This window comes from Lepidochelys kempii, chromosome 2 (genome assembly GCF_965140285.1).
Source record: "Lepidochelys kempii isolate rLepKem1 chromosome 2, rLepKem1.hap1, whole genome shotgun sequence".
Lineage (NCBI taxonomy): Eukaryota > Metazoa > Chordata > Testudines > Cheloniidae > Lepidochelys > Lepidochelys kempii.
In genome coordinates, this window is record NC_136381.1 from 121828799 (window position 1) to 121845365 (window position 16567).

At 43.5% G+C, this 16567-nt stretch overlaps 1 protein-coding gene and 1 long non-coding RNA gene across 2 annotated transcripts in view; one reads left to right on the forward strand and one right to left on the reverse strand.

Moving 5' to 3' along the window:
• Window positions 1-717: 717 nt before the first annotated feature.
• On the reverse strand, window positions 718-11597 carry LOC140907070 (uncharacterized). The gene is made up of 3 exons (XR_012157356.1): window positions 11369-11597; window positions 6248-6307; window positions 718-2390 (listed from the first exon to the last, which is right to left on the reverse strand). It is a non-coding gene; the product is annotated as an uncharacterized LOC140907070 (long non-coding RNA).
• Window positions 11598-11939: 342 nt separating this feature from the next.
• The window catches only part of KDSR (3-ketodihydrosphingosine reductase), a 47097-nt gene continuing 42469 nt past the window's right edge, over window positions 11940-16567 (forward strand). Inside the window, exon 1 of the mRNA XM_073332215.2 lies at window positions 11940-12166. Coding sequence (XP_073188316.1) covers window positions 12053-12166 — 114 coding nt within the window. The 5' untranslated portion in view covers window positions 11940-12052. The remainder of the gene's footprint in view (window positions 12167-16567) is intronic.

The following is a 16567-nucleotide window of genomic DNA, read 5'->3' on the forward strand; positions in this document are numbered from 1 at the left end:
TAGTCATTGATGGGCCTATTCTTCATGAACGTATCTAATTCTTTTTTGAACCTGATTATACTTTTGGCCTTCAGAGCATCCACTGGCAATGAGTCCCACAGCTTGACTGTTCATAGTATGAAGAAGTACTTCCTTCTGTTTGTTTTATGCCGCCTATTAACTTCATTAGGTGACTCCTGGTTCTTGTGTTCTGTGAAGGAGTAAGTAACATTTCCCTCTTCACTTTCTCCACTCCAGTCATTTACAGACCGCTATAATATCTCCCCTTAGTTGTCTCTTTACTAAGCTGAGCAGTCCCAGTCTTTTTAATTGCTCCTCATATGGAAGCTGTTCTATATACCCTTATTGTTTTTGTTGTCCTTCTCTGTACTTTTTCCACTTCTAATGTATCTTTTTTGGGATGAGCTGATCAGAACTTCATGCAGTATTCAACGTGTGGGCTTACCATCGTTTTATCTAGTGGCATTATGATATTTTCTGTCTTATTATCTATCCTTTTCCTAATGGTTCCTATTAACATTCTGTTACAGAGTGCTAGGAATATTCTTCTATGAACATTCAACTGTGAACACAGCTCCGTTGACTTAAGTGGAGTTTGACCCATTTACAGCAGCAGCTCATTTGGCCAAAATGTACATACAAGATAATGAAACCTGTTGAAAAAATGACAGCTGAGCTACTGAAAGCAAAAACATACTCCATATTAGAGTCAGGAGATGCTTTTTTTTTTATTTTTCAGAAGTTTTAACGTATCCATACAGATATATTCAAATACAATGACAGAAAACACAGCAATATCGTAGCAATGTTATATACAATGCTCACACAACAGCCTTAGTTAAGGGAGGTTAAGATTAACTGGTTTTCAAGAATGTCAGATTTTAAAATAAGACCTCAAACATTAGACATCCGGGAAACAGAGAGTTAAGGAAGCACTTCTCAGCCAAGACAGCAAAAGTGTGATATGAACTTTCACATACTGTGATCTTCTTTTTTGTTCCTGCTGAGCTTAATTAGAGGCAGTCGTTTTGTGCCACTAACAGACATTTTGGACACAAATGAAATATAACTCTGGGGCCTGCTCTATACATAAGCTTGAACCACAATAACTAAATTGGTTAAGTTCATATCTTTTGTTGCGTTGGTGCAAAATGGTGTGTAGACCAGCCCTATCTCTCTTCAATCCGTAATAGACTCCTAACCCTGATCCCCCTTAACTTCCCACTATCACCATGGAAGCCAACAACTAGTTCACACCTCCGTTAGCTGTAACTCCCATAGCTGCACTGCAACAGCAGGCTTGTGCCAGGAGAAAGTGCCCCATTGACAGTGCTGAAAGAATCTCATTACAAGAATGTATATGCATTACCATATACAGTATATACCCATACTAATATAAATAACCCACCTATATGTATTTATATAGTCAAGACACTAAGCTCAGGACCACTCAAAATATGCACTTAGAATCCTGTTGCATAACTAAACAATTTGCTGTGTAACTAATATTGCAACACAACCCTTCCGTAGTGTGCACATCAATGGAAGGTGTCCACAGACCACAGGCTCAGAACAGGTGGTCTTATCTGGGCAGGGTTGTTTCATATTGCAACAGACCCTTAAAAGGTCATTATTGTTTTTCTAGCAGGGGGCTAGCTATTATAGTGTTGGGACTTAGATGGTATTTTGATGAACAGCTTAGTCCCTTCTTCTCCATCAATCAGATTGCTATGGGGCTTGGAACTAGTAAAGAATACTTTTATAGAGCAGTGCACAAGGTAAGAAACGTTGCAATTTTCAACGTCATCAGGTTTGCACTTCAGATCTTCCAAATCTGTAATAGCATCAGTATGACTCTTTAGACTTTTAACTCTTTCACTTTATTTGGAAGGTCTCTGATTGATGCTTGAATTTCAGCTGTCACAGATATGAGCTCAATAAAAATGTCTTTAATGTCAGTATTTGTAGAAGGTGTAGGCTTATCTCTTTCTACATTCTTTTGTTTAAGGCATGCTCATTCTGTAACAAAATAAATATTGGAGATGGATCTCTTGCCTTTTGGGGAAAAAAGGTATGGATAGATTTTCCCCTTGCTGATATTTAAGCAGCAACCTCTGCCTACCTCTTTCACACTCCTTCAATTAAGCTATTTCCTTTTCCCCAATTCATTCTTCTTTTCTCACTTTTCTCTCTTCCTTCCATTTATTTTCTCTTTTTCTAACCCCCTTTCTTTCTCTTTTCCCCTTGTTTTTTCTGTCTCCTTACCTTTCTTTATATTTTAAAGAGGAAAAAAGAAAAGAGATTATCTTTGTGTTGCTTTATTCTTATTTCAAAGCAGATGGTATCTTCTTTTTTCTTTAGTTATTTATTCTTCCATTCTTCCATCTTTTCTGTTGAAGGAAGTTGTATACATGAGAGTGGAAGGAAGAAAACAATGGGGGGTCTGTCTCTTTAACTCCTTTTTTCCTCCAGAGCTACAGGGCAAACACAAATCTGAAATCTGTTCCCCTTCCCTTGTTTACAGCAGTAAATAGATGATGATTATGTTTATTTCTACTTCCTCCTGTGCAATTAGGTTGCTAGTAGCTCCTGTTGTTGCAGGGTAGCGGCAGAAGGGTAAAAATAATTGTGAGTAGCTCCCCTGCTGTACAGGATACCAGACAGTGCTGGAGTGGGCGGGAATTGTAGTGGAGATCACCTTGCTTCCTACTAGGGCTGTCAATTAATCACCTTAACTCATGTGATTAACTCAAAAAAATTAATCACGATTAAAAAAATTAATTGTGATTAATCACAGTTTTAATCACACTGTTAAACAATAGAATACCAATTGACATTTAACAACTATTTTTGGATGTTTTTCTACATTTTCAAATATATTGATTTCAATTATAACACAGAATACAAAGTGTACAGTGCTCACTTTATATTACTTTTGATTACAAATATTTGCACTGTAGAAATGACAAACAAAAGAAATAGTATTTTTCAATTCACTTTATACAAGTACTGTAGTGCAATCTCTTTATCGTGAAAGTGAAACTTACAAATGTAGATTTTTTTTTTGTTACATAACTGCACTCAATAACCAAACAATGTAAAACTTTACAGGCTATAAGTCTACTCAGTCCTACTTCTTGTTCAGCCAATCGCTAAGACAAACAAGTTTGTTTACATTTATGGGAGATAATGTTGCCCTCTTCTTATTTACAATATCACCAGAAAGTGAGAACAGATGTTCGCATGGGACTTTTGTAGCTGGCATTGCAAGGTATTTACTTGCCAGATATGCTAAACATTCATGTCTCTTCATGCTTTGACCACCATTCCAGAGAACATGCTTCCATGCAAATGATGCTTGTTTAAAAAAAAACACATTAATTGAATTTGTGACTGAACTCCTTGGAGGAGAACTGTATCCTGCTCCATGGTTTTACCTGCATGCTGCCATATATTTTGTGTTATAGTATTCTCGGATGACGACCCAACATATGTTGTTTGATTTAAGAACACTTTCACTGCAGATTTGACAAAATACTAAGAAGATTCTGTGAAAGTAGAATGAATTAAGAATGAATTATATTGAAATTATAATTCATTAAAGAAATGCTACTTGAAGGGTTTGTTGAAATATAGTTGTCAGGAAGAGAAACATTAAGGCGTGTGAGACAATGGGTCCTCAAACTGATTAACTTAGAGCTTCTACTGAGCTAGGAGATTGGTAAACGTTAGTATGCAAATAAGATATGTATGTATATTTGTCAGTTTCTGCTTCCTTTTGTCTCTTATGTTAAATTGGCTTTGGCTTAGCTGTAGAAATAAGTTATCTTTAGCCTCAGAGAGGGGCTCACATCTGGGTGCATTGGCAAAGCGCTTTGCTAATAAACAGAGTGGTCTGACAAATTATGTGAGTCCTGAATCTGACTTTGACAATTCCAATATCAGATTTCTAAAGATAGCTACAGCACTCGACCCAAGGTTTAAGAATCTTAAGTGCCTTCCAAAATCTGAGAAGGACAAGGTGTGGAGCATGCTTTCAGAAGTCTTAAAAGAGCAACATTCTGATGCAGAAACTACAGAACCCGAACCACCAAAAAGGAAATCAACCTTCTATTGGTGGCATCTGACTCAGATTATAAAAATGAACATGCATTGGTCCGCGCTGCTTTGGATCGTTATTGATCAGAACCCGTCATCAGCATGGACGCATGTCATCTGGAATGGTGGTGTCAAGGTTCCTCCCCCACTCTGAACTCTAGGGTACAGATGTGGGGACCTGCATTAAAAACCTCCTAAGCTTATCTTTACCAGCTTAGGTCAAAACTTCCCCAAGGTACAAAATATTCCACCCGTTGTCCTTGGACTGGCCGCTACCACTACCAAACTAATACTGGTTACTGGGGAAGAGCTGTTTGGACGCGTCTTTCCCCCCAAAATACTTCCCAAAACCCTGCACCCCACTTCCTGGACAAGGTTTGGTAAAAAGCCTCACCAATTTGCCTAGGTGACTACAGACCCAGACCCTTGGATCTTAAGAACAATGAACAATCCTCCCAACACTTGCACCCCCCTTTTCCTGGGAAATGTTGGATAAAAAGCCTCACCAATTTGCATAGGTGACCACAGACCCAAACCGTTGGATCTGAGAACAATGAAAAAGCATTCAGTTTTCTTACAAGAAGACTTTTAATAAAAATAGAAGTAAATAGAAATAAAGAAATCCCCCCTGTAAAATCAGGATGGTAGATATCTTACAGGGTAATTAGATTCAAAAACATAGAGAACCCCTCTAGGCAAAACCTTAAGTTACAAAAAAGATACACAGACAGAAATAGTTATTCTATTCAGCACAATTCTTTTCTCAGCCATTTAAAGAAATCATAATCTAACACATACCTAGCTAGATTACTTACTAAAAGTTCTAAGACTCCATTCCTGGTCTATCCCTGGCAAAGACAGAATATAGACAGACACACAGACCCTTTGTTTCTCTCCCTCCTCCCAGCTTTTGAAAGTATCTTGTCTCCTCATTGGTCATTTTGGTCAGGTGCCAGCGAGGTTACCTTTAGCTTCTTAACACTTTACAGGTGAGAGGAGCTTTCCCCTGGCCAGGAGGGATTTCAAAGGGGCTTACCCTTCCCTTTATATTTATGACAGGTGGTCGAAGATAAAGGGACATACAAATGATTAGCGCATCTGGCACGTAAATATCTTGTGATGCCAGCTACAACAATGCCATCCAAACGCCTGTTCTCACATTCAGGTGACATTGTAAACAAGAAGCGGGCAGCAATATCTTCTGAAAATGTAAACAAACTTGTTTGTATTAGCGACTAGCTGAACAAGAAGTAGGACTGAGTGGATTTGTAGGCTCTGAAGTTTTACACTCATTTGTTTTTGAATGCAGTTTTATTTTTATATAATTCTACATTTGTAAGTTCAACTTTCATGATAAAGAGATTGCGCTACAGTATATGTATTGGATGAATTGAAAAATACTATTTCTTTTGTTTTTTACAGTGCAAATATTTGGAATAAAAAATAAATATAAAGTGAGCACTGTACACTTCGTATTCTGTATTGTAATTGAAAATCAATATATCTGAAAATGTAGAAAACATCCAAAAATATTTAAATAAATGGTATTCTATTATTATTTAACAGTGTGATTAATCGCACAATATATTTTTTTTAATCGCTTGACAGTCCTACTTCCTACTGTTGCTTTTTGTCCATGGCCTAGCTAGGAGGAGGATGACTGATCTAGGTACAGGAGAGCCTCTTAAGCAATTCCTACTATGATAGGGTAACAGCAGCTGCTCATTAGCAGATTCTGACTCCTGACGCATAACCTTTGGTATCCCGTGCCTATGTCATGTAATTAGAGCAAGGAAATAAACATAATTCTCTTGCCAGCACTGCTCTGTTTCACATCCTTATTTCATGATGGCAAAAGCAAATGTAACCTTTGCCAAAAATTGATCAAATTAAGTCAGCTGAATATTTTAGTCTGGAAAAAAACCTGGCAGAGAATTGGAGCAGGTGGTTTTAGTGCTTCCAAAATCCCTGCAAGCAATTGCAAAGACAATGGAGAAATTGGAGAGAGTGAAATCCTCCATATGGCTATTTGGGGCAGGCCTAAAGGCACTGGAAATGTATAATACATTCCAGTGGGAGCGTAAGCAGGATATAATAAGTGGAATACATATAATAACTGATAACTCAATCTCGGCTGATGCAAACTCACAAGGGGTTGGCAGCTGTCATTCTTCAAGATGATCTTCATGAGCCAAATGTGTCCAAAGTCCTGATTAAAACACAACAGAATTGTACTGAGATTGAAAAAGAAATGCTGGCAATTGGCTTTGCATGCGTGCAGTTTAATGAATACGTTTACTGACAGAAATTGATCATGGTAGAAAAAAAAGACCATAAACCACTGGAAGTCAAATTACAGAAACCATTGTGTAAAATTTCCCACTTGATTTAAGAAAACAAATAGGAAATTGTAAAAGTACTTATTAAATGTGAAATACAAGCCTGACATAGAGATTCTTATAGTAGATATGCTTTCAAGATCACCTGTAAAAAAAGCAACGAACAGAGATGGAGGAACAGGCTGAAATAAATATAATTCAATAATACCCATTTCTGAAACAAAATGTGACAAGCTCAAATGAGATGCCCATAATGACCCAACTTCACAATAGCTTGAGAAAGTAATTCTATATGGATGGCCAGCAAAAGAAGCCCAGGCACCTTCAACTTGAAGCACAAAAACATACTGGAACTATAGAGATTAAATTTCTCCATTGGATGGGATTCTGTACCAAGGATGAGCATGAGATTGGAAATGCTAAACATAATCCCCTGTGCCCCTGTGGGTATTGAGAAGTGTAAGAGGAGAATGCAAGTTGTCCTATTATGGCCAGGCTCTAAGGTTGCTATTGAAGACAAGGCAACCAAGTGTAAAATCTGCAATAAATACAGGAAACAGAATGCAGAAGAAACACACAAACCAACTGGGATTCCAGATCACCTTGGTCCAACTTTGGTTTATGTCTATCTGAGTTAGAGGGATAAGATTACCTCTTATTTGTAGACTTCTATTGTTTTTATTATTATTATTGAGCTCTTAGATCACAGTTTGCTCACTGTGGGATTCCAGATGAGTTAGTAACAGATAATAATGTTCCACCATTCATAAGTGACTCATTTTCATTTTGGGAATTCCTTTTGACAAATTTGTTCAAAATATGCCAAGCCCTTCCTATGAGTTGGTAGACGATCCAGTGCTAACAGCAAAGAACTAGGTGTAGTAAATAAGGCAAGCCCTAGAGGATTCAGGGATGCACATTTAACATTGCTGGCATATCGCAACAAACATCACAATGATTTACTAGGATCTCCAGTTCAGAAACGTATGGCTCAAAGAATAAAAACCTTGGTTTCAACATCAATCAGGTTTCTTAAATCAAATACAATTAGCCCTAAAGTAGTTTCAAAAGTAGCTATATGTCAGGAAACTTGGCATGTGACGCAACCACTGCCTATCATGCTGACCAGTATCTTCTCACGTTAACTGTCTCCCCCACCCCAGCATACATCCCATCAGAAGTGGAACACAATGTTCACTTTTGGAAAACAAACTGTTAGCATCCTGCCACGATAATACCAAAGTCATGTCATAGCCATCCCTGACTGTCAGTGAAGTGGAAGGGACAGAAGATGCCTAAATAAAACCCGGGGAAGAAGTTTCTAGCCCTCGTGGTTGTGAAGAAAAGCTTCTAGATATAAAGGATCATAGACAAGAAGGAAAATAAAAAGAACCCAACATTTATTATCATTTTCTTTTTTAATCTTGTGATTTTTAAGCCGATTGTATGCTTTTTGGATGCCTGCCATATGATTTTTGGACCATTAGGATTGATAATTCTGCCTTGACCTCTATCCCAGATGTGTCTAGCTCTGTATTTTATTAATTGTCTGCATTAATCTGTGCTGGTTGTTTCTGGGTCATATGATATCTGCTTACCTCCTGCAGCAGCCCTGACTGACTGTTCTTCCCTAGGAGGTGAAGGAGCAGAAAAGGCAGAGAATCAGACTGGCTGGGCAAGCTGGAAGTTATCTGAAGGCTGGAGCTTTTCCCATCGTTACAAGACTGGTTCCAGCGGAAGCCAAAATCCCCAAGTGGGTCTGGGACCCATGTCATGTAGCCTTGACACATTTCAAGTGACTGGAGCCAGGAAACAAACATCAGTCTCATATCAGCTCTCCTGTGTGTCACATCCTAGCCATTACATTACAACAGAGAGGGTGTTTGGAGGGCAGAAGGAAGTTCTTAATCCTAGATCCTCAAAGGTATTGAGGCATCTAACTCCTACTGAAATCAGTGGGATTAGGTGTCTCAATACCTTTGAGGATCTCGGCCTTAGTCTTTTGGAAAAATAGAACAAGAAATTACTCTGTAGCAGCTGCAGGCCACCTCTAAGGCCCAGAAAAAATGGCCACTCCCGTCCTACCAATAAAAAAGGTCCTAGTGCAGACTATAGCCAATTGCTAGACTGTTTTAGAGAACCATTTTACAAAAACCAACCCACAATATGTGCACATCTTTTAACCAGCAGCAAGGCAGTATAAAAACCGGCCAGAAGGCAACAGTACCTGATGTCATTTCTTGTTTTCTTGTCCACAGTGGGACTTGGCTAGATCCAGGCCACACCAAGGACTTTCACCACAATGGTGCTCACTGGAGGGGAAGCGGAGCTATTGCTCCAGTTATCTGGTCCCTGTTTATTCTAATTTGCTGGTCAGCACCATATTGAGGAGTGGGATATAGGCAGAGACACTAGCACTGTTTCTAGAGTCTTCAGCCTGCCTGCCTGTACTTTTAGTGATCTTTTCCTTCACCTGGAGGCATCTGAAATTGGACAGATATTCTCACAGGTACTGGTTGTATTTTGGGACACTGTTCCAAGCTGTGCACGTGCACACAGATCTTAAACCCCGCACATACGGCGAAACACCACGCGCACTCCAGCTTCGGCTTTATTTTATTTATTTATTTTGCTTCAGAGGCAGCACAGAAGAAATTTTTTGGGCACACGGCCTGTTAAAAATTAGAGGGAACATTGTTTTGGGAATATTTTCTCACCAAGAAAGACATAAAAAGGACACTTTTTGTGGCAGCCATTTTGAGTGTGGCATCACCTATATGCTACCCTATCCTATTACTTTGATACTAAAATTGCCAGATGCCTTTGGTCATTACCAATAACTCACCTGTTACCATATTCTTCAACTTGTAACATAACTTGTTATTGCTAGATTTTGGTTGAGATTTTAAATGCACAAAATTAGGGACATATACAATTATGGTTGCCACAGCTGCTGTAATTTGGTCATTTGAATCTACATGGTATTATGTATGTATGACCTTTGGCCTTGGAGTTTATTTGCTATAGACCCATACCTTTCAGCTTCTTCAGCCCAGGGATGATGATTATCTCATCAACTACACCCTCAAATTACCATATTACTAATAATTAATTTTATGCAGTTTCTTAAATGCACACCAAACATTACAAAGCATATAAGTGAAGGTCTCTCAAGCACTGGGACCCTCCCACCTCGCAGGGTCCTAGAACCCAGGTACCAGGCCAGCCCAGACCAAATGGCTATACCACAGTTAAACAACCCATTAGCCCAAGCATCATCAGCCTGAGTTACTGGGTTTTTAATTGCAGTGTAGTCATAGCAATGGTGGCTACATATAAATACTGAATAGATATATGGACAGAATTCAGCCTCAGACAACTGAGGGGTTTAATAGTAGTACTCATCACTACTCTCTGGTGGCATCCCTCCAGGAAAGATATAAGTCATTTTAGTTTGTTTCCTTGGACTCCCACTACAGTAGAACCTCAGAGTTACAAACACCTCAGGAATGGAGGTTGTTCGTAACTCTGAACAAAACATTATAGTTGTTCTTTCAAAAGTTTACAACTGAACATTGACTTAATATAGCTTTGAAACTTTACTATGCAAAAGAAAAATGCTGTTTTCCCTTTATTTTTGTAGTAGTTTTTGTTTAACACAGTACTGTATTTGCTCTTTTTCCCCCCTGTCTCCGCTGCTGCCTGACTGCGTACTTCCAGTTCCAATTGAGGCGTGCGGTCGACTGGTCAGTTCATAACTCTCGTGTTCATAACTCTGAGGTTCTACTGTACCTCCCTCAGACAGAACAGCAGTATCTTTAGGTTGACCATGTTAGATACTGTCCAAGAATAAGAGAATGGATTTCTGTCCTGCAGTATGAAATCATCAGTTTCATCCATGTGGTTTCCAGACTATTTCCTGTCCTGAATACAGATACCGAAGGGGCCCCTATGTCATCTTTGGTTTGATAAGATCAGACACATCTTTTGGCTGGTGTCTCTTTCTCCCATATTCTCTCTGAGTCTTGTAAGGTCTTCTAGATTTATATCGAACATTATTTTCTTTCCATTCCTTCTGATAAAACACTTGCCGTCATGGTGGTAGTTTCTCAACTAATAGAATTCTTCCTCTCTTGCTTCCTCATATTTCTATTCAAAACATTTAAACTGAAATCATCTCGCTTCTTTTCTCGCTCCATGCCAACTCCTTCCCAAATCTCTAGAGCCCTTCACAGATACAAAATTTGTATCCTCATCCAATCCGCAAACCGCAAAAATGGTCCGTGGATATCTGCATCTGCGGATTTACAGGGTTCTACAAATCTCATCACTGCCTTCCCACCTTTCACTGCATCAAATTCAGGCTCCTTGCCCTCACCTTCAAAACTGTGCATGATCTCTGCCTACATCTCAGCTCCAGTTTCCTCCCACTCTCTAATCTCCTTGTAGTATTATTTGCACACCCTTCTTTTTTTCTGTCTTGGTTAGTCTCTTTTGGCTGGGACCTTGTTTTGTTTAGTTTGTAAATAGCTGTGTGCAATTTTAAGATGCTGTATAACACTATTATTAATAATATAATCTGTGGGTGTTTCTCATTCAGGAGATAATTATATCCTAAGCTGAGAAAACTCAGGGGCCTATATGCCTATAGCAAATACATTATTTGGTTAAAGTGGAGGAGTTGTTTAATTCCGATTGCCCAGAGCAGTTTTGTGTTTTTAATTGCCCTACGACTCTCTTCGGATTCCATCCTGCAAACAATTTGCTCGCGCTCCGTATCCAGGACTATTAGCTCGCTGAGCCCACAGTTCTTTCTTAGGTTTCAGAGGAGCAGCCGTGTTAGTCTGTATCCGCAAAAAGAAAAGGAGTACTTGTGGCACCTTAGAGACTAACCAATGTATCTGAGCATCAAATCTTTCTTAGCTACTCACCAGCTGCTCAAAAGCCTGGGCCCCCCTGAGGGTCAGCCCCGCCGAGCAGCGGCACCACCAGCCGAGGTCCACCTCTGCAAATCAGAGCCCGGCGGTGCCCAAATTTCCTGCCAGGGAGGCCAAACCTCCCACCACGGGGAGCAGGCTGGAGGCTCTGCGCTTCCGCCCCGTGCAATCCGCGGGCACGAACCCGGCCTGCCCCCCCCCCCCAGCGCCCCCGCAGCGGCGGCCCGTTCACAGCTCGCGCGTTCCTACCGATTGACTCCCTACCCCGAGGGCCAGGGCCAGGCCCGCGTCAAGGCCCGGCCAGGAGCAAACTCCCCGCTAGCCACCAGGGGGCGCTCGCGCAACCCCCCCAACCGCCGCCTTGCCTCGACCGAACTGCGTCCCGGGACGTACCCACGGGAGACCAATCCCCGCGCGCCTGACGCCACGGTGGCCAATCCGCGGGCAGCATCGAGCCTCACAGCACTCCGACCCGCCCGGCTAGCCAATCCCCTCGCAGCTCGCCCGTCCCGCGGGCCAATCACGGAGCGTAGCCGCTGTCCGCCCTTTCCCTCCCCCTCCCGCCTCCCGTGACAGAGCGGTACCCTCGGGCCGGGGCTCGGGCGGCGCAGAGCGGCCGTCGCCGCGGAGCGAGCTGGCCCTTGGTGCTGCCGGCCGCGGCCCCGCCCGCCCCGAGCCATGCTGCTGCTGCTGCTGGCGGCCGCCTGCGTCGTGGCCTTCGTGCTGCTGCTCTACATGGTGTCGCCGCTCATCAGCCCCAAGCCCCTCAAGCTGCCCGGCGCCCACGTCGTGGTGAGTGTGGGGGCGCCGCCGCCGCCGCCGCCTCTCTCCGCCCCGGCCTCCTTCGCCCTCCTCACCCGCCTCCGGCCCCATCGCCCTGCGGGGTGGGCGGCCCCCGGGGCCAGGCTGGTGTCGGGGCGAAGATGCCGCCTTGCCTTGGTTTCTTGGTGGGGGGGGCTGCGGGTGACTCGAGGTGGGGACCCTGCCGGGACATCGCGGGGTATGTGTGTCTGTCGGTCTGTCTGTATGCACCTCCTGTAGACAGCGGGTGGGAGGGGGGGGTATGCGTGTAGACGCATCTGTGCGTGAGGTGGGAATGTAGTGCGCTTGTGTCCCTGTGTCTATACGCAGCGTGGGTGTGTAGTGGGGGGTGTATATACATAGGGTGCATGCCTGTGTGTGTATATATACACACAGTATATGGATTGGGGGGTGTATATACATAGGGTGCATGCATGTGTGTGTATATATACACACAGTATATGGATTGGGGGGTGTATAAAAATGTGTGTGTGTGTGTATATATATATATCTCCATATGCATATAGTGTGGGGGCGGTGAAATGTATATAGGTGTGTGTATAAATACGTTTGTGTGTATGTGTATCTATCTATGTAACCCTTCTGCCCGTCAGAGTTGGCAGCAACAAGGGCCGGGTTCAATATCTAGGGGATCCATTCCAATAACACAATGCAAACCAGCTGGAGCCCCCACCCAGTGACCTGGGACAAATATATACCACCCCCGGCAATACTTCCCCTCTCACAAGCACATGTCTGAGTGTAGCAAAAAGCCTTTTAATAACAGAGAGAAACAATGTGGCATTATGTTGGGGAAACACCACCAATAGGATTCATAACACAACCCATGAACAAAAAACCCACCCCAAGCAAATTGAGGCATGCCCTTTTCCCTTTGGTTCTTGAGTCCAGCAACCCCAAATCACCCAAAGTCCCAAAAGTCCAATGACCCAAAAGTCTCTGTCCCTGGTCAGGGCAGCCCCAGAGTTCGAAAGTTTATCTGTGGAGCTTTAACTCCCAACCTGGGTGGAGATGGGATGGGGGTAAGAGGCACCTTACATGATCTGAAGCTGACCGCCCCACAGCTCCATAGGCCTCCGCTCGCCGCCCTACAAACTCCTTCGCTCAGCTCCGCGGCCCACAAGCAGCTCCCGCTGTCCTACGAATTGCTCCACCAGCCTGTCCACAAGGCACTCCAGCCGTCCCGCAAACTGCTCCACAATGTATCTTCAGGCTCCCCCACTACTTAACACAACGCTCAGTGATTTCAGCTCTTTGGTGACTTCAGCTTGTAGTAGGGGAGCCTCAGTGCTGGTGCACTGTTAGCCCAAAGTGAGCTCAGCAGCCTGTAACTAGACTCCTAATGGCTCTGATATTCCACAGTGGAGAGAGGAGGAAGTGCAATTAGCATGTAAGGCCCTCACCAAGGGGCCCATGCCACCAAGTATTAATACTTGTCCCCAGCGTCTCTCCCTTCGCAGAGTTTTAAAACCCATGACCCTTGCCTAACGAGTGCTATTTAGTTGTTGGTGAATCCCTCCATCATAACAAAAGGCCAAGTACAGTTCCAAGCACAGTTCCCATAATCAGCCTAACAACAATTTATTCTTCCTGCCCCAATAACAGAGACACTGGGGATCCCACAGCAGCCAAAGTGACCATTTGGGCAGCTATGGCCTCATTCTAGGCAGGGTGGGTGTGCCTATGCAAATGAGATCGGCCCCTGAAGTTCTTTTCCACAACTTACCACACCTCACCACCAGATGTCAGGGTGGAGCTCATCCTGACACTGCTTACATCTATATATATATCCACATGCATATATACATGCACATAATGTGTGGGTATAACGTGCGCACATAGTGTGGGGTATGTGTGTATATTGTTTGCTGTGTAAGCAGTGAGCTTCCTTGACCCCTACTTCAGCCCCTCCCCCCATAGGAAGACCTAGCAAAAGAAGTTTGTGTCAGCCTCTCCCCCTGGATTAAGTGGGATTGGAGGATCAGTTTAAAAAGCACTCCCATGGTACAACAAAGTGGTGGTGATGGTGATAACTGATTGCAATGTTCACCAACATTCAGACATAATTTAGTTTAACTGGAGAGGAAGGGACATCACATTTCTAACCCCAGGAGATTTATATTTTTGTCCTCACTGTAGTAGCTGAGGTCCTATCTAGAGGTAGTTCTTAACTATGGAGCCACTGTCAGTGCCCTATTCAATATACATGTTTAAGATAGGCACTGGGGATGTCTAAGCAATGTGAGAGGTGCTCTTTGTGTGTGTCTCTGGGGAACCATTGCTTATCTCAGCTGGCAAAAGACATGCATCTGGTTCTAGTTGGCAGCCGGTGTCAAGTGGAGTGCCCCAGGGGTCGGTCCTGGGGCCAGTTTTGTTCAATATCTTCATAAATGATCTGGAGGATGGTGTGGATTGCACACTCAGCAAATTTGCGGATGGTACTAAACTGGGAGGAGTGGTAGATACGCTGGAGGGGAGGGATAGGATACAGAAGGACCTAGACAAATTGGAGGATTGGGCCAAAAGAAATCTGATGAGGTTCAATAAGGATAAGTGCAGGGTCCTGCACTTAGGACGGAAGAACCCAATGCACAGCTACAGACTAGGGACCGAATGGCTAGGCAGCAGTTCTGCGGAAAGGGACCTGGGGGTGACAGTGGACGAGAAGCTGGATATGAGTCAGCAGTGTGCCCTTGTTGCCAAGAAGGCCAATGGCATTTTGGGATGTATAAGTAGGGGCATAGCGAGCAGATCGAGGGACGTGATCGTTCCCCTCTATTCGACATTGGTGAGGCCTCATCTGGAGTACTGTGTCCAGTTTTGGGCCCCACACTTCAAGAAGGATGTGGATAAATTGGAGAGAGTCCAGCGAAGGGCAACAAAAATGATTAGGGGACTGGAACACATGAGTTATGAGGAGAGGCTGAGGGAGCTGGGATTGTTTAGCTTGCAGAAGAGAAGAATGAGGGGGGATTTGATAGCTGCTTTCAACTACCTGAAAGGGGGTTCCAAAGAGGATGGCTCTAGACTGTTCTCAATGGTAGCAGATGACAGAACGAGGAGTAATGGTCTCAAGTTGCAGTGGGGGAGGTTTAGATTGGATATTAGGAAAAACTTTTTCACTAAGAGGGTGGTGAAACACTGGAATGCGTTACCTAGGGAGGTGGTAGAATCTCCTTCCTTAGAGGTTTTTAAGGTCAGGCTTGACAAAGCCCTGGCTGGGATGATTTAACTGGGAATTGGTCCTACTTCGAGCAGGGGGTTGGACTAGATGACCTTCTGGGGTCCCTTCCAACCCTGATATTTTATGATTCTATGATTCACTGGGAATGCACACTATCTTTGGTATTTTGTATTGTTAAATTGAATTTATTAGTCTTTAATGACACTTATAACCCTAGATTTACTGGATACTTCATATTTATTGTTTCCAGTAGCATCTGCAATGTGGTACAGGTTGTATAAACACAAAAGAATTTATAGTCTAAGGCAGGGGTGGCCAACCTGAGCCTGAGGAGGAGCCAGAATTTACCAATGTATATTGCCAAAGAGCCACAGTAATACATGAGCAGCACCCCCTAGCAGCTCCCCCCACTCCCAGCACCTCCCACCCACCGACAGCCCTGCTGAACAGCGCCTCCTCTTCCTTCCCTGCACCTCCTGATCAGCTGTTTCATGGTGTGCAGGAGGCTGGGGAGGGGAAGGGAGGAGGGAGGGCATGGCAGGCTCAGGGGTGGGGATGGGAAGGGGTGGAGTGGGGGCAGGGCCTGTGGCAGAGCCAGGGGTTGAGCTGTGAGCACCCCCCAGCACAATGGAAAGTTGGCGCCTGTAGCTCCAGCCCTGGAGTCGGTGCCTATACAAGGATCCACATATTAACTTCTGAAGAGCCACATGTGGCTCCGGAGCCACAGGTTGGCCACCCCGGTCTAAGGCTTATTCTCCAAGATAAATCAGAGCGTGGAGGAAAATGGGGACAACATACAAATAAAGTGGTCAGGTGTCATATCCTTTTTCCAAATTTAAAAATAGTCTTCATCTCCTTAAGCAGCTTGTCCATTGCCTGTTGGTATCATGGTAGATAGTGAGTTTTTAGAAGGTGTGAGGTAGGCATAGTGGAAATGTACGTGCGGATAAATAGGGGGTGGGGGGAAAAGATGGGCCTTGAAGGCAGGGTCAAGAAGCCACATGTTGCTTTAAATGCATAAAATAAACCTGGTCCCTGCCATGCAGAGCTTATAGTTTAATTACATTTGCCAGAGCATCTATGACTACATAGAGTTCTATGGGAGTTGTGAGTGCTGTGCATCTCTTGAGGTCAGACCTCTAAATAAAAGTGGACTACAGGCACTGGGGCTTAGTTTGTGTTGTACC